Source organism: Squalius cephalus (assembly GCF_949319135.1).
Source record: "Squalius cephalus genome assembly, chromosome: 16".
In the NCBI taxonomy this organism is placed as follows: Eukaryota; Metazoa; Chordata; class Actinopteri; order Cypriniformes; family Leuciscidae; genus Squalius; species Squalius cephalus.
The window spans coordinates 9,852,114-9,877,212 of NC_137137.1; the positions used below are offsets into that span (position 1 = coordinate 9,852,114).

The 25,099-nt window shown below is 37.0% G+C and overlaps 1 protein-coding gene across 6 annotated transcripts in view; it reads right to left on the reverse strand.

The window, feature by feature from the left end:
* Positions 1-25,099, reverse strand: part of prkcz (protein kinase C, zeta) — a 104,702-nt gene that overhangs the window by 68,495 nt on the left and 11,108 nt on the right. For 3 of the 6 annotated variants that reach the window (XR_013823914.1, XR_013823916.1, XM_079897362.1), the window contains exons 2-4: positions 22,385-22,506; positions 21,330-21,419; positions 20,969-21,019 (exon numbers count right to left, since the gene is read on the reverse strand). Coding sequence is in view for 2 of the 6 variants with exons in the window: in XM_079897362.1 (XP_079753488.1) it covers positions 20,969-21,019; positions 21,330-21,419; positions 22,385-22,506 (263 nt within the window). In the remaining 4 variants the exon portion in view is untranslated. Of the gene's footprint in view, positions 1-15,373; positions 15,450-15,783; positions 16,214-20,968; positions 21,020-21,329; positions 21,420-22,384; positions 22,507-25,099 lie in introns of those variants that run through there. The other 3 variants (XR_013823915.1, XM_079897366.1, XM_079897365.1) reach the window with 2 other exon arrangements.

A 25,099-nucleotide genomic window follows, 5' to 3' on the forward strand; every position in this document is an offset into this window, starting at 1 on the left:
TAATGATGATGATAGTCATAGTAATCCATGTCTTCTCTCTCACACACACACTTCCTGTCTGAGTCCGACCACACACTGAATCCTGATGCAACAATCATTCTGAGCAGCCTGTCAGATGTATTTATCAAACACATGTGTCTGCGTAATCGAATCGTGACGCTTGACAAATGTTTTATGCTTGTAAAAATGAAGCGAATTGGACAGAGCTGGCATTGAAGAAAATGTGAAGCAAAAAGCCATGTACACTGACTGACAGGATGACTCACAAGAACAGCCGGACACTACTTGGAGAGAACATTAAAAACTCCATCAAAGAGGTTCTGTGCCTTTTAACCATTGGCTATTATAACTATACAAGTATAACTATTCTCGACAGAACCAGAGACAACAGAACTTTGTTTCTTTGTAGCTTTTCAGAAAATCAAGCTCTGAAGATGTCAAATGAGCTGGTACATTTATAGTGTACTGCAATTTTTAAGTCTAAGATTAATATTCATTGGGGATATGAAGAAAACATTACAGTGCGTGTTCAATATGTTCGATGCAGATGAGCAGATGGTGTCTAGGAACTTCAAACTGCACATTCATAAACACACACATACACATAAGATGGCAGAAACATTCTCCCTTTATCCTGGGCACTCCTCCAAATTAAACAGTTTGAAGAGGGGGGAGGAGGTGGTCACTTTAAAAGCTTTTGCAAAGGCATCCATCCCTTAGACAACAAGCCAATTAGCCTAACAACCACTTTCTTTCCATAAGGAAAGAAATCCACAGTATGTCCTTTTACACAACTGAGAGGTTATTTAGGTTAATACAAGTCAAGGTCAGTCGCGAAACACATCAGATGGCAAGACCTTCAGCCTGATTCAACAAGAGAGCATAAGGAAGGAAAGGAAAAGGTCAAAGGTCAGCATCATGTATGTACTGTCTTGTGTTAAGGTGGGCAAAGAAATTTCAATACATTAAAGAATGGATAAAAAAATGTCTTAAAAAGCTATTAATACAAATAGGTTTGTATTTCGGCCTAAAGGGGTCTAATCTGGTTCTGAAGAGGTCTAGTCTTCACTGGTCTTAGAAGGTCTGGTACCAGTCAGCATCTGGGTCCTAGGGGGTCTATTCTGCATCTGAGTCTGGGTCTGTGTAGCAATGATCATTCTCATATTTCATGCTTTAAATGTAACACATGTAGAGTCATTCAGATAAAACGTTTTCCAGCTGTAGAGTGTCAGAAGGTCACACAAACACATTAACTGAGAGCAGGTCAGCTGTGCCATCTGTGGATCAATGGTTACATAAGTGAGCGTAAGTTTGGAGAAACAGAAGAAAAAGGAGGAATGGAATCATCCTATGATGTCACGGAATATGGAAGAGCCTGACTGTACCGGATTTTAAACGACATCATCATATCCACCCTTTTTTTTTTTCAGGTAAGAGCTGGTGCGGCCATTTGTATGTGTCTGGCTTCCGGTGTCATTCGAGTCCAGTTATTTTTAGCTGTACAAAACAGCTCGTTATTCTGCTTGATATTGCAAACTGGTATTTCTTACCATTTTATTTTAATGTATTGTCTTCATTATAAACAAGCTGGTTTATAGCGCAAACAGTTTTACAGTTTACTGCACTTATATTCTTCTCGTTATTTCCCTATGGTGGCTAATAAATCGAAAGTCTCGCACATTCACAGAAAAAACCTTATTTCCGAATTGGATTTTAACAGAAAAGACTGGCAGAGAGAGAAATATGGCACACTTTTTAAGAGATAGTTTTAACAAGAGAGGCTGGATCTTCAGAGGAAGGGTGGCGGAACAGTTTGTGTCAGTGCTGTAAAAAAAAAAAAGAGGATTAACTGTGGGGCAACTCCCACCAGAGACTGTGCTATATAAAATACAGAGTAATGCATTATGGGAGATTATGAGCACACTGCACACACTTAAATTTCACTTGCGACTTCAACACAGAATAAAGTTACGAAAGCTGATGTCAGCCATTCAGGCGCAGTAATCCTACAGAGATTATGGATCCCCTTGAAATCTTTAAATATCCAACTGCGGACATAAATCCTGAGGTCCAATTCTCTGAAAAACAAACTGACATGCTGATCTTTAAAGAGCATTATGCAAATCACAAATATGATTATTGATCTATTTTCTTTGTAATAAATTCTCAAACCCTCTAATAACCCTCAAACCCTTTAAACAAACATAGCACTTATCTGGGGTATGTGGTAGCATCTACTGTAAATACTTTATTTGTAATCTGACTAGAGATCTGCATTGTCCTGTGAATAAACAATGGCTTCTATAATGACTGTGGATTTCATCATGTGACATTCTGGGCCAAATCACTTCCTGTCCTGAAAAGGGCTTTTTGTCTCTCTGTGGACGCTGCTGTATCGCTGTATTTTTGTGTGGGGGGGACATTCAAATACAATATGCATTAAACAAAATCATGATATTCAGTTAATTGTACCATAATTAGAATCAGAATTAATAATTTTCATTTCAAAATTGTTTTTTGAAGGGTTAGGGGAAATGCTTTACTTCAAAATCTATTTTATAACTGCTGTAATTTTATAAACACCCCAATTATTAACTTTTTCCTCAGATCAGAAAGTTGTGGGATGACTGGGATCATTGCTCATGTTGTACCGCACAGAACTACAGAAATCCAATACTAATCCAACAACACAGTATTGTCATATCATAATCCAATTTCGTTAAATGACCCAACCATGATTCAAACTCAGACCATTTGCTCCTGGATACGTCTCAGACCACATTCATTACCCCTGAAGCCACATCTCTATTCTATTCTATTCTATTCTATTCTATTCTATTCTATTCTATTCTATTCTATTCTATTCCATTTCATTCCATAGCTTGCTAACATGAGGTTGTGTCAACATTTCTAGAATTTGTGGTTTTAATGAAACAGTTTATGAAAAATAAACAATAAACCAAATGACTATTTATCATATTTAAATAGTGGTGAGGCTAGAGAAGAAGATGGAGGGAAAGCAAACATCTGAAATACTGACCCAAGTCATGTTCCTCGTTTGTTTGTTGCTTTGGATAAATGTAAATGTATCCTATTCTATTCATTCCATTCTCATCGGGTGTCAAATATTTGATTGCTCATCAGTCTTTCTGTTTATTTGTGCATTTCCATTGAGAGCTACTGAATATGGATTGGAGAGATCATGGTGGTGTGTAGCTCTGAGCGGTGATGAACGCACCGTCTGCTCTTCAGGAGAACGCTCTGTGTTTACACACGACAGGGACAACATAATAACTGGGGCTCAAACCTTCACTGAGGAGCTCCTCTAAATTTCTCTCCTCTTTTCTGCTTCTGTCTTATATATATACCTTACTTTCTCTTTTCTTCTCTCTGCTCATGCCAATTTCACTGTCCTTCTCAAACTTCCTACCTCCTTCCATCATTTCTATCCAAAACTAAAGTGGGTTGTCTATCTTTCTGATTAAAGCATTGTCTTCCAATTACAAACAATATATCCTGCCATGCATCATTTCAGAGAGCAACTGTCAATTATATATGAGAGTCATATATATAAAAGTACATATAGGTATTTTACTATTTTTTTACAACAATATATATATAACTATTTATTAAAACCAAGCAGACCATTTGCATTGTCAGCATACTGGTGTCACTGTTAGACAGTGTTATTCTAGAAGAAAATATTCAATTATATTTGATCTCACATTAATTTTAGAATGAATATGAGATCCAATATAAGGATATTTAATATATTATTTAATAAAATAATAATTGACAGTAATAAAAACAAATTATATTTTTTTAGGAGACACTGCCTCCCTTATTGCTTCGGTCAAAGCGCCTCTGCCAGTCCTCCCTGTCCACCCATCACCGCCATCATCCTCTAAGAGTCAGAGATTTCATTACAACGACAGCTGGTTCCATCATGCATGATGACAAGCAGCTCAGTGGAGACAGCCAATCAGAGCCTTAGATCCAATCACACAAACGCATATATACAAACACCCCTCCTCCATTTTCTCTACTTTGACCCAGAGAACACAGAGCCTCTTATTTTTCTCTTTTCAGCCCATTGGGGTAAACTCACCAACACAGAGCTTTGTCTGAAAATCCTTACAGCCGCTAAACATGAAAATCCGATGTGTGTGTGCTTGCTGTAGGATATAAGACATTGTGTAGTCAAGGTCAGCATCCAGTGTACAGGGATGGAGAACTAATAGATTCATTTACAGAACCAATCCCGAGACAGCAAAGTCAATATGAACGCAAAAAAATTAATCAATGGTAAATAATCAGAAGTCTGGTAGTGTCACCCCATAGGAAATCATCTCTACAGTGGAAAGCAATGATCACTGCAGGCAGATCAAACCAGGTAATGTTTAGTTCATTATCATGAAGGGACATAAAGAGCAGGCCTGCAGGCTCTGAATTTACCGTAATCTTCACTACTTCCAGCGCCTTATAAGTAAATATATCATAACTGAAAGGAAAACCATCTGAGAATAGCTCTAATCATGATGACACCATGCAAACACATTAAACACAGATGCTATAAATAAAGCAACATACATGTGGCACATGTACAGTACATGCTGCGCTCATTAGCGACGACCCACCTACACTGCCATGAAGACAATTTCAAAGAAGATGACATCTCATTAGGAGGTGTGGGCTTCCTAACAAGTTTAGCAGTCGCATAAACAAGGTTTGTATGGTTGTAGACTTAATCTTTTGTAACAGCTGATGAATTATTTAAAATGGTAGGTCAATTTCATGCAAAACTATAATATCTTAAAAATTATTATAGTAAAAATCCTCCAGCAGTACACTAGCTGAGCAAAATTATCCCATAATCCAATTTATTTTTATTAGTATCCTCAACAATTGGATTATAATCCAATAAACTTTACAACAAAGGTCAATAGACAGCCAATATGGGATGAAATAATAATGCATCTTCCAAAAAGGAGGTCAGTAGGACTTTCTTGACAGATTCGTGTTAAATAATAAATGAATAAAAGGATGAATAAAAGCTTTCACATTAGGCTGAGCTCATGAGCTCAAGAATCTCATTGGTTGTGAGGTGCTACAGGGAGAAACATCATTGGCTGTAGTGCTGTGATGTGTGTTGCCAGTGGTTGGAGGACAGAGCTGACTTTATTATACTGAACAAATCATAAATTGAGACTTGAGGTGGAAACAAAGACATAGGCTTTTACTGAAAGCCATGGTGAGATATTCCCTTGGAATTGAATCACAAATCTTAACCATTATGCCAAAAACATCAAATCTTTCTAAAAGGACAAAGTAATTGCCATCATGTGGCAGATTGCACAAGCCCACCATAATTTCTTCAAAGTCTCTTAGCTGCTGCGCTGCACAATCACATGTCCAAAAGATTCTGGCTAAATAATGATTTGATCTGGATTCTCTACCATTTTATAACCAGAGTACATTAACAGGAAGTGCTAAGATGTGCCTGAAGAGAATAAGCTGACAGTCCCTGGTGAATTAGTTTGGGTGTGTGCACCGATGAGACTGCAGCTGAAAAATCCCTGAGTCATCATAATCACAGCATTCGCTAATTACAAAACAAAATCACTGCAAACATCAAATCATCATGCACAGCATATTGCTCTTGAGCAAACATCCTTTTTACATATACTTTTACAAAGACTGTTTGGAAACTAACAAAATGACTGTTTTGCATTGGTTTCCATATCAAATTTGTATGAAAAAAATAGCTTGTAAGGCAGCAAAACAGTGTTAAAAAATGTAAATAAATAATCATACTCTTAATTATTATATCTTTGTCAAGTTTTTTGGGTCAAACATTTTAAACATCATTAAAACGAAATAATTTTCATTTTTATTTTGATTAACTTAATTGTAAGAAATCGTACAAGGCATTTTATGCCTTGCTGCAATCCTTACTAAATTAATTCAGAATTTTTTTGAAAAACCTTTCATTTTTTGCAATTTGAAAATTTGAAAAGCCAAAAATAGACAGAGGGATAGATGTAAAGTAGCTACATCAAGATGTTAGGTCTAGCAACTCACCATAGACACGGCTCAACCCGATTGGCGGGATAAACGGCTGTCTTTCAAATTCCCTCTGCACGCAATAGGACAGCGCTTCAACCAACCAGAGCGTTTTCCGAACAGCGGAGCTAACGTTAGATAGATTAAACTTTTGAATCTGGCCGGCAAAACTACGAACACATCTTCCTTTTTTAAGAATGACTTAAGTGCCGTTCTTTTCTCAAAGAAAAACTTAACTCCAAGTCCTCCAGTGTCGCGGCCAAAGCCGATTTGAAAGACTGTTCACCAGCAGCAGCAGCAGCCATTCTTTGTTTTCAAGTAGCAGGGAACCGTCGCAACTCTGTCGTCATTATGTTAAGCCCGCCCCGCCTACTCTATACACGATGTGATTGGCCTGACCCAATTTAGGTTTTTACAGCTCCGAAAGTCAACGGAGAGTTGCTAGACTACCCTGGCTGCAAAATAAATTTTGCTGCCACTAGGGTGCGTCTAGATTTCTAGGCTAGATGTAGAGCGAGCAAAGGAGAGAAAGATTGAGACTCATCACTTTTTGATAGAGACCAATTACAATTCAGTATGCAAATTTTACATTGACATCATCACTGGCAGTTACCGTATATATTGAATGCCTTTCTGTCAGTCAATGAGAGATTTCACTACTTTAATCTAAAATTTTCTTCATTATAGAGTATATAAAAACACCTTGCAAGAGCTATAATTATTCAATTACTGATACAAGATATAAACAGGTTAATGAAATGAGTTTTGAGTTGAGAAGAGCCCCAGGTATTTAACTGAACATGAGTAAAGATGCATGTTAACAAACCTCACAGCAGAACACCACTGAGAGTGTGATGTGGGTGGAAAAGTGAAGTCACCTCTTTCTCTCTGGTGGGCGAAGGAGAGAAAAAAGTGGCAAAACACTTGTTTATTTTTCAAGCATTGTCACAAGACAGACAGTTTGAGAACATCCGAAATTCAGATCCCTAATGTACCCCTAAACCTCTGCCCATTGCCCGTAAAGTCAACACTCTAGGAGCCATTCACAGACCGCTCCTTGAGCCGCCCATCCTTGGTTTAGAAATGTTTGAGAAAAGCGGAGATAAGCAGTCTGGAAAGTTTCACAACTCTTCAAACTTCTATTTGAGTCCAAATCCTCCTAATAAGCCTCCAGCATTTCTGAAACTAACCCTAAAGTTATCCAGTATCTATTTAGGGCATGTTATATCATAATCGCCCACATGTACAGCACTGGAATGACAGCGCAGCTCTCAGCTTTTGCTTAGCCAACACAGTGCACTGGAAGAATTGTGCTATCCCTTTATTACTGAATCAAAAAAAGCTGCCATTTAGACTTATAGATCCCCAAAGGATGTACGTGGGGTTTAAATAAAATCATAAAACAAATGTGCAATGATGACTCATCTAATCCAAGATAATAAAACAGTGTTATTGCCAAAGATCCATCTTTCTTTCTCTTTCATATTGCTGCACTGAACGCGGACTCAAGCTACAGTACAAAAAAATATTATATTGCTGGTTTACGAAATAAGGAATCTCCCCCAATGATAAACACACAAGCTTTACTAAACAAAACTATGACTGTAATTACAATTTTGCTCGGATTGATCTTAACAGGTACATGTTTGTTAGAGAGAGAGAGAGAGAGAGAGAGAGAGAGAGAGAGAGAGAGAGAGAGAGAGAGAGAGAGAGAGAGAGAGAGAGAGAGAGAGAGAGAGAGAGAGAGAGAGAGCATGTCAACACCTGGTGTCTCTCACTCTGACAGTCATCTGCTCAGGCTGTGAAACATGAAGGGAGGGGTAAGACAGAAAAAGAAGGCAAAGTGAGGAAAGAGAGAATGTGAGAAAAGGCTGTGGACCCCAAGATAGAGACAGAATTGTACTTATTGCTCACAGTCAAATAATCTTACCATTTTCCTCATCTCATTTCTTTATAGTGGAAGGCCTTCAATTAAACTGAGACAGGCAGAATGGTATATTTAACTCGAAACTGAAAGAAAATATTTTTCCCCAAAATGTATGGGGAAATAATGGTCATATACTTTGAGTTTCAGCTGCAACACAAAGAAAACTTGTAACTGCTACTATAAATAGGACAAAACTAACGCCTCTGACCAAAACTGGACTGTGGCTTTTAGATCACACAAAAATATTAAGCAGGACAACTGCTTTCAATGTTCATAATAATAAGAAATGGTTCCTGAGCTGGTTCAAATCAGCAAATTAGAATGATTTCTGAAGGATCATGTGACTCTGAATACTGAAGGGATGGCTGCTGAACTAATACTAATAGTGATGTTGTTTTATCATACTGACCACAAACTTTCGAACGGTATTATACATTCAAAATTAGCAGAATTTCTGAGAAACAAACTAAAAATATGAATGACTCATCCTGCACAACACAGATTTTTGTCCAATCAAATTGGTCTAGAATGAGAATGTACCAATACCACTTTCAAATGACAAGTGAGAAGATAAGCACAATCCACTGGATATTAAAAAAGGAGTGTCTTTTCAATATGTCCCATGACTCCCATCCAAACTTCAATAAGAAATAGGCTAAGTCAAAACATGAAATAAAACTACACTCATCAAGCCATAAGCATTACATAATTTTACACATTTACACCATCTTAAAACAGCAGATCATAGTATATTCTGATAGGCACAATACTGGAAGGAACATGAACACTTGTGAAGGAAGCACAGAAATGACATAATGAGAGCATGCACTACCTCAGCATATAATTCAGCTTATTTGAGTAATTAATTGGCTTGAACATCCTCTCACCCTGGATCAGACTGTGATTTTGTTGCTGTATATCAAAAGGGTTCAGGATAAATAACAGCATCAAACTGTGCTCATCAAACTCTTCATGTGGTTCTGATAAGGTTTTTCGTCTGCGAAAGTAAAACTTGCGGTTTGTTAATTGACGTGAGGGAAGCAAAGCTTGATAGACTGTTTAGGGAAGAGAACATCACATTGATTAAGGGAACTATGCAAATAATATCTGACTGATTACTCGGCTACAAAACCACTCAGATCTAATCATTACTGAGCGATTTCATTTGCCAGCTGGACAGATCTACTCATCAGAAAGACACCAAGACACCATTTTCTCCGCTGGAATAATCTACCTTTACATCTTAGACTGGCTCCCTCTTTAGGTTATTTTAAACGAAACATGAAATTACATTTGCTAGAATTAGCGTTTGGTTCAGTAGGTTCATTGGAAAGAGGCTCTTCACAGATGTTTGTTAGTCATTGTTTTGTCTGAAAGTACATTTTATGTAATTTTATTGTGTGACTGTACAGCACATTGGTCAACATTACGTTGTTTTAATTGTGCTTTATAAATTAAATAAATGAAAAAATTTGAATGAAATTTTCCCATAAAAGTGCAAATATTGTCTATTTATTTATTTGTGGACCTTCTCTTTTCTCATCACCTGTAAAACCAGTAAAATGCAGGACATACATAATAAAGTGCATAACACTGCATAAATGTGTTTTCGGGAGGTTATTTTCTTGTTTTTAGCATAAACCTCAAAAGCAATTGGTAGATTTATGCTAACAATGCTTATATATCAAACAGTTTTGCATATATATGCATATGTTGTTATAGCAACCATTATACCATTACCATTTTTTGAGAAATAACCATTATATTTTACATTTTTCCTTTTGCCTGCCCTGTAAAATGACAACGTTAAAGGGATAGTTCCGCCCAAAATCAAAATTCTGTCATCATATAGAATATGGGTAACCAAACAGTTGATGGGCCCCATTGACTTCCATATGGAAAAAATACTATGGAAGTCAATGGGGCCCATCAACTGTTTGGTTACCGACATTCTTCAAAATATCTTCTTTGTGTTCAGCAGAAGAAAGAAATTCATACAGGTTTGGAACAACTTGAGGATGAGTAAATGATGACAGAATTTTTATTTTTGGCTGAACTATCCCTTTATGACCGAGCAGAAGCATGATCTGCCACCCTCCTCCTTTCAACAGGTCAACAACAGGTGACTATTTAGCCTAAACAGAGTTTATTTAGCTTAGTTTAGAGTTTACTCTGTTTAGCCTAAACAGAGTTGTTGATTTACTGCGGAAAAATGGCTCATAATGATTGGCAATGTGCAAAAATAAGGGTTTATAAAGCATGACATCTATTTCTAGAGAGCCTTAAAACGCAAAACAAACCAGAGAAGGCAAATCATTATAGCCACAGGGAAAAAGCTCTCCAAGCCATTTAGTAAATCGAGAAAAAACAAGTGCATTGTAGTGTAGTGTTAACACAAGTATTCCCTTGTAATAGCAATTTTTTTCCGAGTTTGACAAGCTGTTCAAATGTGATGCATTTATATACAATTGCATATATTTGATTCATATATTCAAATGTATCCTTATGATGTAAGTTACTGAAATTTAATGGTTCAAGGGGAATGTTTGAATGTTCTTAAAGAAACACTACAGCATCATAATATGGCATCAAACTGGAAGTACAGCACAGAGAAATGAAGTCCTTGGCCTCTCTGACAGTAGATAAGAGGTCTGGGTCGGTTATTGTGTGGACAGAACACTAAGCACTGGCACCCACTTAAGACTCCAGCAAACATTGTTCCGGACCACAAAAGACGGAGAGAGAAGAGAAAGAGGCAGAGGACAGGAGGATATGGGGAGAGAAGTACTAAGAGGATGAATGCATGTCTATTTTAAGATGGGTGTCTGAGCAGCTAGGCTCAGGGCTCGGGGCACTGCTGGTGTCTGATCCACATTTCAGTCCTTCATTGTGCGAGCAGAATCACATGACGGAGAGAGAAGAGGGGGATTGGACTCATGCTCTTTGTAAACTCAGATAAAACCGCTTTCTAATCGTGGCTGCTTCTGGTGGTGATTTCACATGTAGATCTGGGGGGATTTCACTTATCTGCCTTATAGTGATCTTTAAAGTATGTTTTATCTTAAAAATAGTGAATAGACTATCCTCATCTTAACATATTTACACCAAAAAAAAAAAAAAAAAAAGATCATGGCTAACGGCTTGAGAGCTATAACAAGTAACAACACTGTTGAAAAACTAAATACTGTATATCAGGGGTTTTCTTCAAATAGCATTTTTCAAGGGGTTAATTTTATTTAAATTTTTTTTAAATTAAACTATTACAATAAGAAAACAAACAATAAAACAAAACAACAATGAAACAAAAAGCAACTAATAAAAACAACATTGAAAAAATATATATTTTTTATTTTTATTATACAATAGTCACATATTTTTAAAATGCCTTTTATGTAGAGATTTGATTATTTTACCCTGTCCCAGACCCAGACATTTAATCTTAAATTATGAAAATCCAAAATAAAATAAAATTATTATTAATTACATTTCAAAACAAAAATAATCTACACAAAAAGTGAAGTACATTTTTTTTTTATATTTATTTTGTGAAAATATATATACATTTTAACGGATAAAAAAAATTATTTCCACTTTTGGGCATTATTAGTTGACAAATGAAATAAATAAAAAAATTAAGTGAGTTTTTTAATAAAAGTACCCATAATTGAAGAAAAACCCATAATCATATTTCAGAACACCCACTTACAATTTGTAAGAATAGTTACAAGAAATGACTAAGTAACCACTAAATAATGAACATCCAGCATATGTTCCAGCGTGGATGTTTTATGACGGAAGGTTTTCATTGTGGAGGACATCGAATAAAATCTAACCTGGCTGCTGGAGGAGTGGAAAGAAGGAGGAAAGAACAGCAGCATAGATAATGAACAGAAGAGAGTGACCAGCGTGGGAGAGAGGGAGATAACGATAACAGTGGAGGAAGAGAAGAGTGAAAAAAACAGAAAGATCATGAGCGCAGGAGAAGAGGAGTGGAAGATGGGCATTCAAACGCAGCGGAAGAAGCTGAGTTGGTAAGATGGTTAGAGAGAGCTGATGGATAGAGAGAACGAGGGAGAGAAAAGAAAAAGAACAACACAGAGGAGAGGAGGGTGAAGTCAGAAAGTCAGTTAATGAGCAGGAAAGAATGACGAGTGTGGGAGAGAAATAATGAGGAGGGGGGGTCTTCAACACTTCATTACATTCTCCATTTTACAGCAATCTGTCTTCCTGAGAAGATCCACCATATTTATTAACCTCATAACAGCCATTGCATGACAAAAAAACCTTACCCGGCAACAGCTAACATAACAAGCTAGCACCTTCTTACACCTATTTCCTAAAATAGCCACAAAACATGGGCGCAACAGAGCAGAATGAAAAGAGAAACCTCCAATGCTTTTGCCCTCCATTAAACCCTGAAGAAAAGGAAAACTGAGAACTACAGACTTATCACTGACTAGTTGCGATACATCACATGCAATGACAGGATATAAACTAGACATTTGGATTCATTCTTTCATTGTTTGTTATATGAGCAAGAAACCGTTCTACGTCAACTCTGAAGGTCACTGTACTGTTGGTCACTAGTAGGCGGATTAAGTTGTGGGCTGCCTAGCTGGAAAACACAAATGACTATTGCGGGTAAAAATTAAAAAGCAATTTTCAACATGTTGCTGCTAAAAGGGAAAATGTGTGAATATAAATTGCAGTAGTGCATAATGCATTATATAAACAAGATCAATGCATGAATCAAACTCACTTCAGAATGCCCACGGTTTCTGATGTGGTTTTCCAGGCATCCTTTTTTATTTATTGCAATATGTGGGCTGAGACAAAACATTTAGGACTGTGAATTTGTGTGAAATCACTCACAGTAGCATGCACTTCTTTCTCTGTCTTGCATACTCTTGACTACAGTGTCTCAAAGGAGACGAATCAAATGAGATCTGCTGTCTTTGTTCCTACTGATCGTTGGCGTGTTGTCGCTTCTCATTTGAATAAAATTCAACTTTTCTGGTCTTTGCTGAGTCGGTGGACACGTCCACATCCTGTAGGAGACCCTGAGGAGAATCCACCAACAATGTTGAAACTGATTGAGTTTCTTTCATGAAAATGATCTCCAGAGGTGACTCAATAATATCTCCACCAGTGGAGAACCAGATAAATCTGGGAAGCATCCATCATCCTGCTGACAAAACCAGCTGACTGGCTTCTGCTGGTTAGTGCTGGCTTGGTGCTGATAGCTTGTGGACCATATATCTGCTAAAACTGCTGGCTGAAGTTCTTTCTTGTGAAGTTTGGTTTAAACTAGTGAAAATAATCTGAAGGGTGTAAGGGGACTTATGTTGATGTGTTTAAGTGGTTCAAATCTGGCTTATGCCCTCATAAAATCCCATCCCAACTCTATGGCCCTGTCCCAAATGGCACACTTCAATTGCACATTACGGTCTTGTGGATGGCTTACAATGGCTGCTGTGTGCGGGTGTCCGTTAAGTCCATCAGACCATAGGATTTGTCATTTTAGGTGTCAGAAGGGTGCTCATAAGCGACACTTTTGCTGAGCCCGCATTGGTGCAAGCTCCGCAGCAGACTTCTTCCCGACAGTCAAAGTGGCGTTACATCACGAAAGTGCAGAAGACCGTGAGAGCTTAGGGTGCCATTTGGGACAGGGCCTATGTTTCCCTGCATTTTCCGGTCTACTCTATATCAATGGTTCATAACCTTTGTTATGAAGGTTCGTCCATAACCACCCATTGTCCACAGTAATAGTCGAAGGCCCTACTTTTCCAGTTGTTCATTATTTACTGGATAATGCTTAAGAATTTTAAAAAGTATTTTTCCTTATTTTACTTATAGTTTAGAGCTTGGTCAAAGTCCCTTTAAGACAAGTCATTTCACTCGGGCGGCCATCTTTGAAACGCCTCTCGGCCATGCAAGTGCAGCTCCTATCTCTTTCAATGGGGAAACATCAAATTGTCCAAAACTGTTCACCAAGCTTACGATTAATTTTCATATTTGAAATCACCACCGTCACTGTCTGACTGTTTATATAGAAACTGGAGCTTCTAATGGCAGCTGCAGTGACGCGATGACTTTACCAATCGGCGATTGGCTCTTATTTAGAAGGCGGGACTTATTCCGCCATATTGAGCATTGCCCTTTTCCCCATTCAAAACAATAAAAGTGACGCATCTTGTGTTATTCTATAGTCTTTGGCTTGGCTTAACTACAAAAATGTATATTCATAAAGTGTATAAAATGCCATAGATTAATTTATATGGCTTTTCCAAGTCTAGAGACTTTAAAAAACATGACATATCATGGAAACTAGCTTTTAAGTCCGAAAGTCAAATGTTAAATGTGCAGAGTGAAAGAGAAATTAATGTGCAATCAATCAGTTTTCAAAGAACAAATCATCCTGCATTTATGTTACTTACATAATAGTTAGCCAAATACCTTTAAGATACCAGCATCACATCTGTATTAGCTGGCTACAGCAGAAATGTTAATATCCACTGAACTGAACCATCATCTACAATGTAATAAATCACCAAACTCATCAATAATCCTTGGAAGATTTGTTAGAAGACATTTACATCACATCATCAGGGTTCTCCCGAGCAGGCGCTGTTGTGCTGCAGTGGCCATATTTAGATTTATTGCCAATCAATACTGGAACAGGTGGATTATATGACATCCCAACACAGACACTGCAGCTAAAAACAGCAACACCGAATAGCGTTCAACACACAAACTACTGCTTTCGGCAACTTTATTGGCCTCCTCGGTCTGAAACATCAAGGACAGACTAAATGCACCATGAAAACAAACCAAACAGCAATCAATGAACCAAAGATCCCAAACGGACCCGCCATGCATCTGACAGCAGGGTCAACCTAAATCTCGCTGTATCTGCAGATACTTGTGGTATTAAGTCAACTCAAAATTAATTTAACGTCACACAGCAACAGTATCAGGGTCTTGCCGCTCCAGCAGAGCACAATTCCCCTTTGTTATTTTCCCAAGAGCGTCAAAAACAAACTAATGCGAATGTGACTTTGGTCATGGGAAGGATGCAGAGCCTCGTGTTTGGGTGCATCGTGGCCAAGAGGTGGTGGATAACTGACATCTCGCTAATTATGTCAGTCAGACTTAAATAATGCATGAGCGTCTATTTTAACCACCCTCTTTGGAGAGCGAGGGGCAGGATGAAGCCACTCATAATGACATAAATACCCCCGTTTTGAGTCAACAGTCAAAACTGCAAATTTCCTTTCATTAGTGGCCACAAACACAAACCCCACAGCCTTTCTCGTGACACATCTGAAAAGAAAATAAGCACACAATAACCCGAAGCAAGATGATACAATACCGTTCACATACCGTCAGCATTCTTAGGATGCATTGGGTCTCCAGCACCAAGAGAGAGACCGAAGTAGAGAGTATGTGTCTTCCTTTGTGTATGAAAGCTAAATGAAAGGATGCTAGTTGCTCACTGGAACTCTGACTAAAGCATGCCAGGTAGGTAGTCGCACACACATACACCCGCACGCAACGATGCCGCACTAGCCAAAAGGGTTTAAACCCAAGTATGGCAAGTAAGACGGGCCATCAAATCACTGCAGGTGAGATGAAAATAAAGAGAATGCATAAAACACACATGCTTGCACAAGGACTGGACACACAGCGGATTCGGTCACGCTAGCTCAATGTCAATCACATCCGTACACAAAGACAGCGGGCAAAATGATGGAGTGGACAAATGGAAGAGATCTCAACAGTGCGGTGCTCACCAGTATCTTCCTGTTTTCTGCTCGTTTCAGCACATTTCCCCTGGCAGCCTCCAACGACGCACCGGCTACATCCCCTCCTCCCTCGCGGTCTCCTCTGTTCGCTCAATCTCTCCTCTTCCTTGTGACTTATTTAATTATTTCTCCCCCTCCCTGCCGTTCTGTCGCTCCCTGCATGCAGTCGTTACAGCTGGCTGTCCTTGTATAGGCTGCGTCCTCGATGGACGGACGGATGGATGAAGGGATGTTTCTATCAAGAGCGGGCGGCTCTGCTGGAAGCCTTAATTGAGATGGGCGGCAAAGACAAAAGGAGGGAGTTCCTGCAACACAGACGGATATTTTTGCTACGGTGCCTGGCTCTGCTCTGCACTCTTTGCCTCTTCTCTCTATTATTTCACTCTCTCACCCTTTTCTCTCTCTCTCTCTCTCTCTCTCTCATCCTTTCGTCAGGGTGTAGCTGGGTCCCCAGAGAGCCGGTGGCAAACAGCTGAGGGGCATTGTGGAAAACGCGGCGTGGAGCGGGAGGGTGACTGGAACGGAGCATCAGGGTGGATGTGAAAGAGCTTAGTGTGCGGTGAATGAGGAGGAGTGGAAGAGGAGAACGGGGGATGAAGTATCTGATAATGGCAGGGAGTGTTTGCTAATTAGTGGTAATTTGAACAAACCCCAACTCAAAGTATTACATTTCGCCATTTACTGTTTGTGGAACAGACACCTCAAATAATATGGATTGTTAAAGAAAGCCATGCAAGCACTTTTTTAAGTCGGTTGTGTGACGGTTAAAATAGATGAAAATACTTGACAAATTAACAGTGAAAAAGGAATCTGAGCAACATCATATTATATAGAGACTTGGAGGAGGGCTCTCTTCACTTAGGCCCGTAAGCAACCACCTAGCAACTATCCAAAACACCATACCAACCACCTAGCCACGCCCTAGCAACCATACAGAATACCATAGCAGCCACTTAGACATAACCTGGCGATCACCCAGAACATTTCACTTAGCAACACTCTAGCAGTGCAACCACTAACACTTCCTTTGGAAAAATGATATAATACCAAAATATCATGAAAATATTATCTATTCAGTAATTTCCATCGCCCTAATGAACTGAGGATAGCCAATTATAAGAGAGCATTTGCATTTAAACTGTAGGAAAAAATGTGGGGAGAAAATGTGCAGTGATTTGTAGATTAGTCAGTCAATGTGCAGTGTGACAAACTTTCTGAAATAATCTAGTTTTTGATGTTAAACAAACAGTAAGTGTTTGCAACCACTGATAGAATCAAAGGACTCGAGACAGCAGCGAAAACCCTGAAGACTTTGAGATCAGTGATTAAACTGACAGAGACCTCCTACACACCTCAGCGGAGACGGAGTCTTGTAGAAACGGGAGAGACTGAGCTTATGAAGATACTGTATGTCTTCCTATCAGTGACTCTCAAGAGTGTCAAGAACCATCATCAAACAAGGAAGCACTATTGCAGAGTGCTATTATTGCTGCTTTAAAGAACTAATTCACCCAAAAATTACAATTATGTCCCTATTACTCATTACATTTGGATGAACTACCCCTCCCTAAATTTCATTCTGTTCCATGCACATAATTATTATGGTTTTTAAAAGACTTAGAATAAATCATATTGACTATTTTTATGGTTCTTTTATGAAAATGAAATGTCTAGTCATGATTCTGGATAAATTGAGAATCACAATTTATTGGTTTAAAACAGATCAGGATTGTCAAGATCAGAGATCAGACGATTTTGAGACAACTAAACAAAATAACATGAATTTACAAGAGTTTCAGACAAAATGTGAATTGCTGCAGTCTGTTTAAAAAAAAAATATATATATATAAATAATTTGAATAAATATCTTTTTTAAATGGTTTGAATGAATGATTCAATGACTCACTCACAAAGTCTTCGCCTGTCTCATTACTGGATGTATCAGCATTTTTGAATGAATCTCTTGAATGAATGATTCAATGACAAATCATTTTTTTAACAGTAACTTGTCGCCACCAACCAGTGTAACGAACGATGTAGATACAATCTTTACTAGAAGTGTCAAGTTACTTTCAAAAGGTGATTTACTCGATTTCTCACTACTATAGACAACAGTGTTTATATCCGAACTAAACTTTTAGTTTTATCCCAGTACATCTGTGATCATTTGAATTAGTGTAACACAAAAATAATGATACTGTGTGTTTGAAAGACTGTTTGTGAAGCTGTTTCATACCTATAGCCTATCAGATTTGAATGATTGCTGTAATCATACTCGTCAAAGGTTTAATAGACAGAGACGAATCAATGTCATTTAAGAACAAGATCGCTTGTTTGAAACAAGATTGCGATATTTTAACAATTATTCGTGCAGCTCTACTAGTCGCAATCCCACAATCCTACAAAAAGGCTTTAACAGGATTCTGTGGAAAAAAGCAGCCATGATCAGTGAAGCAGATTATTCCTGAATAAAGGTTATAATTCTTTGTCCCTACAACACTGTACCAGAGCCACTCAAAGTTACTGAGCTTTCATGCACGACGTGAATAACTAACCTTTCACAGTAATAAGCCCAGACCAATTCCACACAACAGTAAGCAGCTGAACCTGAGGTCTTTACACTGTCAAATCACACAGTGTTCAGCACCGCTGCATCACACATGAGTGTGGACTGGACTTCTGAAATGAGGGAGCAAAGTCCTTTCAGGGGTTTTTTAGTCTAATAAATTCATGTTCCATTTGAAAGGGGTGGTATAATGCCCTTTTCACAAGATGTAAAATAAGTCTTTGATGTCCCCAGAGTGTGTTTTAGCTCAAAATACCCCAAAGATATTTTTATATAGCATGTTAAAATTGTCAATTTTTGAGGGTGAGCAAAAACGCACCGTTTTGTGTCTGTTCCTTTAAATGCAAATGAGCTGCTGCTCCCAGCACAGGGGGCGGAGCTTCAACAGCTTGCATTCACACAGACATGCACTGAAAATTTCAAAAACTTTTAGCCTTTTATGTTCAGACCGGATTCAGACAATAATGGAGAGACTCAAGAAGAAGTGACAACATGTTGAATGCAACAGGACGTTTCTGAAGGGCTGGTTGATGAATTTATGTAGCTTATGTGTAGTTATCTTCTAGTCATTGATTAGCATATTCTGTCTTGATAATCTATAAATCTTGTTCAGGGGGCGGGGTTTATATAAATTTTAGGGTTGGTGATGTCACTAACCCGGGAGGAAGCTTGTGTAGTCTCTACCAGCCGTTTGTTGTAGTCCTTAAAAAACAATTTCTTTAAAAGCAAATGTCTTCCTTTGCTTTGAACTTTGAGCGTTGTAACTTTACAGATGTTGTTTATGCTCAAACAGCAACATTACACACTAACTAAAGTAAAAAAAAAGTGAAATCATAATCAACCACCCCTTTAAGTTAATGCATTTTTTTTATTGTTTCAGAAAATAATAACTACAGAAATACAACAAAAATTTAGCTTTTTTTGGAATTATGATTTGTTACTACGTTACATGATAAAATAAAAGGCTACATGTTTGCAGACCAATTATTTTGTGATATCAAAATTATTATATAATTATTGTATTTAATAATTACTATTTATTATTATTATTATTAAATTGTTTATTTTACAGTGAAATATTACAATAACATCATTTATTATTTTTTATTTAATAATTATTATTATTCGATAAAAATAAGAAATATTACTATCATAAAATAGTATTTAAAAAAAAACAAATAATTATAATAATAATAATAATAACAACAACAACAATAGAAAACTGTAAAATTACAATACTAATATTTATGCCTGAATTAATGTTTTAATTTTCAAATGTTAATTCATTAAGCTTTTACTATGGTGGAAAACTGCGTCAAGCCCAATTTTCTCTTTTGTTGACAATGGCCGGTTTACAAGCACGTTTGGAATAATGTTGTATAAGCATGTTTGGAAAGATGGTTGTATACATTCCCAAAATGCATAAATGACCCAAACTTAGAGCACATACAGAGATGAGTTCATGAGTAGCAGCATTTACTTCGAACCGAACCGTTCCAAGACACTGAAAACCGTGCTTCACTGGAAAACATGCAGCATATGTATTTATTTTATTTAACTGCCTCTCTCACCTCCTCTGAGAAAACACCTGACACAAATACAGCACAAATTGCTGACAAGGAGAAAGAAAACTGGGCCAGAACAGAAACGAACACAGACAGAAGTTAACAGCCTGTCACAAATCATTATGTACCGACAGAACGGCAATCAGAGGGGGTCAGACAAACACCTCTCATGTACAAAGCAAGACCACATCCACAGTGAACTGAAGACATCATTCAGACAAAGAACAGAAACGCAAGGTACTTTCATCTGTATGCAATGCAAAAGAGGCTCCAAAACACACACACACACACACTCACACTCACAAGTATACAAAGCATATTAGGAGCATTCCTCGTAGGCACATACAAGATGCACCAGGGAACCATCAATAGAATTAGCACTACCTCTATGACAGGGCAGCACACAATTCTCTCTCACACACACAAACAGCACAGACCGCATCTTTCACGCCTGAGCCATAGGCAATAATGATCGTGAATTCATAATGCTTTCAGAAAGGGGCAGCCATTCTCTGTAAGAGGCACTGACTCAGCAGTTCAGCCCCGTCTGGCCTTCAGGGCAGTAAATGTGCACATTAACACAGGATTACTGTGCAGTTACCAATGTGCCATACGACCCCACTGAGAGAGGACATTTTTCCACCATAAAATCTTACCTTAAAGACACTAAACCTAAATCTATTACCCTTTTTCAAGAATAGTTCATCTTATTTTACCATTTTAACCCATTTATTTATATTCAATACACAATCTAAGTAGTAGTAGTAAGTTGTATCCTGTATATAACTGTATATTTGACTTTTTTTTTTTTTAATCGATAGGAAATTTGTTGAAAATGTACTCTTTTCCATATAATCAAGCACTAATATGACAAAAAGCACCATAGAAGTAGTCCATGTGCTATATTTCATGTTTTCTGAAGCCATTTAGCTTTGTGTGATGAATAAAGCAAACACTTTAAGTTCACTGAGCATCTTGACATCAGACTTTGCTGAAGATCACATGAAAAAGCCTGAAAGTGGCAGGATGACTTTAGACTTACTGTCCTCTCCTGGGCACGGCATACCAGGTTTTTCAGGAATGCTTGGGAATACTAGACAGAGAAAGAAAGACAGAGAGAAATGAGTGTGACTCAGTCCAGTGGTTTTATCTATTTATAGCTGTGGGGTCATCAAATGTGAAATGTGCAAATAAATAAATACTTATTAAGTGCTTTAGCTGTACAGTGTACACATGATATTTTGAGTGGTTTGGCGGATTTCCGCTGTGTGGTTTGAATCTGCATTAATCGTTTTATAAATAGACGAATACAGAAAGAGTAATTCTACTACTGGAGTAATTGAAAATTGAAAAAACAAGGGGAAAATATATTAATTTTGTGTTTTGAGTGAATCAATGAGTACCATGTAAAAGGAGTCCTGAGCACCGGTTCCGGTTGTAGATCCGGAATGCTTCCTCCAGCTCCATCTGGGATGAGATGGTACACGGGTCCCCTTAAAAACAAGAAATGACAATGTAGACAAACAGTCTAAAATATCATGGGGCAATATTTATAGTTGACATTTAGCCCAGGGATTTTCAACTCAGAGTCTAGGGAAGTGTTGTTTTAGTATTATTTATTTACTATATTATTTATTAATAATTTGAATAGCTTCTAGTTTATATTTTTAGTTTTCATTTCATCTTAAGTTTTAATAAAAAAAAATAAAAAAAAATAAAAAAACATTTTTATTAGCCTTTTTTTTATTTATTATTATTATTATTATTATTTATGATTTTTATTTATTTTTTTCAATTTTAGTCATTTTAGTACCTCTTAAACTTATTTTATTTCAGTTAATTGCCAAGGCAACATTTATATGATTTATGTAAGTTTTTTTTTTTTTATCTAATATTTATATTTTATTTTATTTCTTATTTATTTATTTATTTTGATTTAAAAAATTGTTTTATAGTTTTAGTTAACAATAACAAGACTGGGCTGAGGACACCCAGATTCAGAGAAAAACTGTAAAAATATAAAATATTTATTAAATATAAATATAATTCCTTATATTATTTCTTGCCCCTGACATCAAAACATTTGAAAACGCCTGATTTAGCTGATGTTTATAACCAAAGCGACTTAAATACTTATTATTATTTAAGTATATACTTATTATTATATATTATATATAATTATAAGCACAACCCCTGGGCTTAAAGTCAAGATGAAATCAATATTGATCCCATTTTCTTTCTTAATGCATGTTCCTGGTCTTATTGTGAACGATTCATTGGTGCGGTATTTAAAACAAAAAAGAAACAAAAATACATATTTTTTGTCTAATTAATAATAATTTAGTCTAATAATTTTTTTCGGTTTGTCTAATTAAAATGTACTAACTTGCTCTACTTCTGAATCAACTTCCCTTTTCTGCTGAAGCCACTTAGGCCAAAGTTCAAAGGTCATACATACCTTCATCGTCGATCCACTTGAGTGTTATCGGCATCTCTCTGCGGACACCACACATCTTTCTCACCTCCTCACACACCTCTGTGTATGTCATGGTCAAATCCAAGTCAGAGATCAGCATGTCCCTACAAAAACAAAATAAAAACAAGGCATCTGAGAACAGTAAAATTCTCTTGTTTAATAATAGGCTTTACTTGGTTAAAGGTAAATGATACAAGACAAGTTATTTCACACTATAAAAGACGCAACCTAAAGTTGGACTTCTGCATTTAAACACTAGCTGTTGTATAACATTATGCTAGGAATGGGTCACGATGGCTAAATAGTCAACAACTTGTTCAGCAAATGACTGGTCAATTAGTGAAGTCAACAAGTTTTAGATTATCATTTTGATTCGTTTTTTAGTTTCTATATTTTTAGTGGCAGTACTTTAATTAGCATCCCCAAAAAACTTCAACTACAGCCATACACAAGTACAGTAGTTAGAAAGTCAACAGGTTAGTCCCAGAATCACATCACAGAAGAATCCTGCATCTCTTATTCAGAGGAGCTCTAAATGTTCTCTGTAGCTTTAATTTGCAACACTGGACTGACACTGTGCATCCACAGCCAAACAAGCCACATCTGTTTGGATACAAGAGACTTTTCTTACGAACCTCTAGTACACAGCTGCCTAGTCTGGTCCCTGTCCCACTTTCACACCGCATAGGGAAAGAGCTGCCGGAGAGCCAAGTACAAGAAAACAGTGCTCGGAATCACTTCAGATAGAGATGGTTGTTTAAGCCAGGTACACAAGTGCAAACATATTACAAAGAAATGTTTAAATCTAGGGATGCACAATATATAGGCCATCATATCGCTATCAGCCAATATATGTTCAGATACATGGCATCACGGATTCGATCAAATACTAACAGATAAAAAATCTAAACCTGACAACCTCTGCTAGAAATCTTATAATGGGCCATGTTTGGATCTTCCAACAGGACAGTGATCCAAAAACTAACATCAAAATCAAATCAAAAATGGGTCACTGAGCACAAAACCAAGCATCTGCAATGGCCATCCCCTGAACCCTATAGAAAATGAGTGGGCTGAACTGAAGAGAAGAAGCGCAGACATGGATCTGGGAATCTGAAGGATCTGGAGAGATTCTGTATGGAGGAATGGTGTCTGATCTCATGTCAGGTGTTTTCCAAACTCATCAGGCATTATAGGAGAAGACTCAGAGCTGTTATCTTGGCAAAAGGAGGTTGCAAAAAGTATTTAATAAAAGGGGGCAAATAACTGTTCCCAACGTGTTTAGGAGAAAAACATTTATTTCATAATGTGATTATTTTTAATGTTATTAAATATAATTTATTATCTACAATTATTATAAATTACATTTTTTATGTAATCATATAAAGAGTTTGGTTCAGTTGCAATTTTTTAGCAACCTTTTTTTATTAAAAGCTAAAAAAAAAAAAACACATTTAGAAAAATAAAATATAAACGTGTAATTGTAATACAACCCCTAAATATCTATATTTTAAATATTGCATACTTAAATTATATTCTTTATTATTATTCGTAATCCTTAGTAAATGCTAAATGTGACAACAAACATATTTTATCATAAATTATATAAATGATCATTCATCATAAATTATTTTAAATCATTTTTATTTGTCTAATCATATAAATAGCTTGGTTAAAATTACAATGTTTCTTTTGACCTTTAAAAACATTTAGAAATGTTGAATATAAAGACCATTTATACAATATTGTTTATTATTATTATTATTAATATTATTATTTTAAATGCTTACTTGCTAAAATATTAATGTGACAACAAAAAAAGATTCATGATAAATAATATAAATTATAATTTATCATCAATTATTATACATTTCTTTATCTAATCATAAAAAGAGCTTGGTTCAATTGCAACATTAATTTTTACTTTATATTTTTCTTTTTATATACACTTACTTAGGTATAAAATTACCTTCATTTAGAAATATTGAATTTAGACATTTACAATATTTCTTTTTTAAAGAAATGTATAAGTTTTACAAATCCTCCCACAGTTCCTTTGTTGATGGAAAATGTGATGTATGACAAGTCAGCTATACAGTGTGTGTGTGTGTGTGTGTGTGTGTGTGTGTGTGTGTGTGTGTGTGTGTGTGTGTGTGTTGTTTCTGCTGAGATGAGCTCTATAGCAGCTTGCCCCTCAGCGGGGAAACCTTCATCATGAGTCTATCATCTGCCACTCTGCCCTTATGCCTCCATCCGTCCCCAACCATGCTCAGCCCCCGTGCGACTGGCCCGCACTGAAGCTTGGGGTGAAAGGATCTCCTATTGCACGACTCTCTAAGGCCTGATCAACTGATAAACGTTAGGAGTCCCTCGAGCACCTGCCGTTTGGATGACGCTTCGCTCGGCACTGACGCAACTGAAGAGGCTGGCAGGGAAATTCAATTCCAGAGCGAGCCATGTGAAACATTTCTGATTAACACTAATAAGTGCTAACCATCCCTGAGGATGCCAACAGTTAAATAAAGTCATTTCAGAGGTGTTAATTTCTCACTCCATATTAAAACAGAGAATGGTGGTTCTGAAATAGAGTCATAAGAGAATCATAAGAGTGGCAATAATGTTATTTGCACTGAATAGAAGAAGAACAGAGGTGATAAAAAAGGAGTTTCTGGTTCAATCTGAACTCTTGATTTGTGA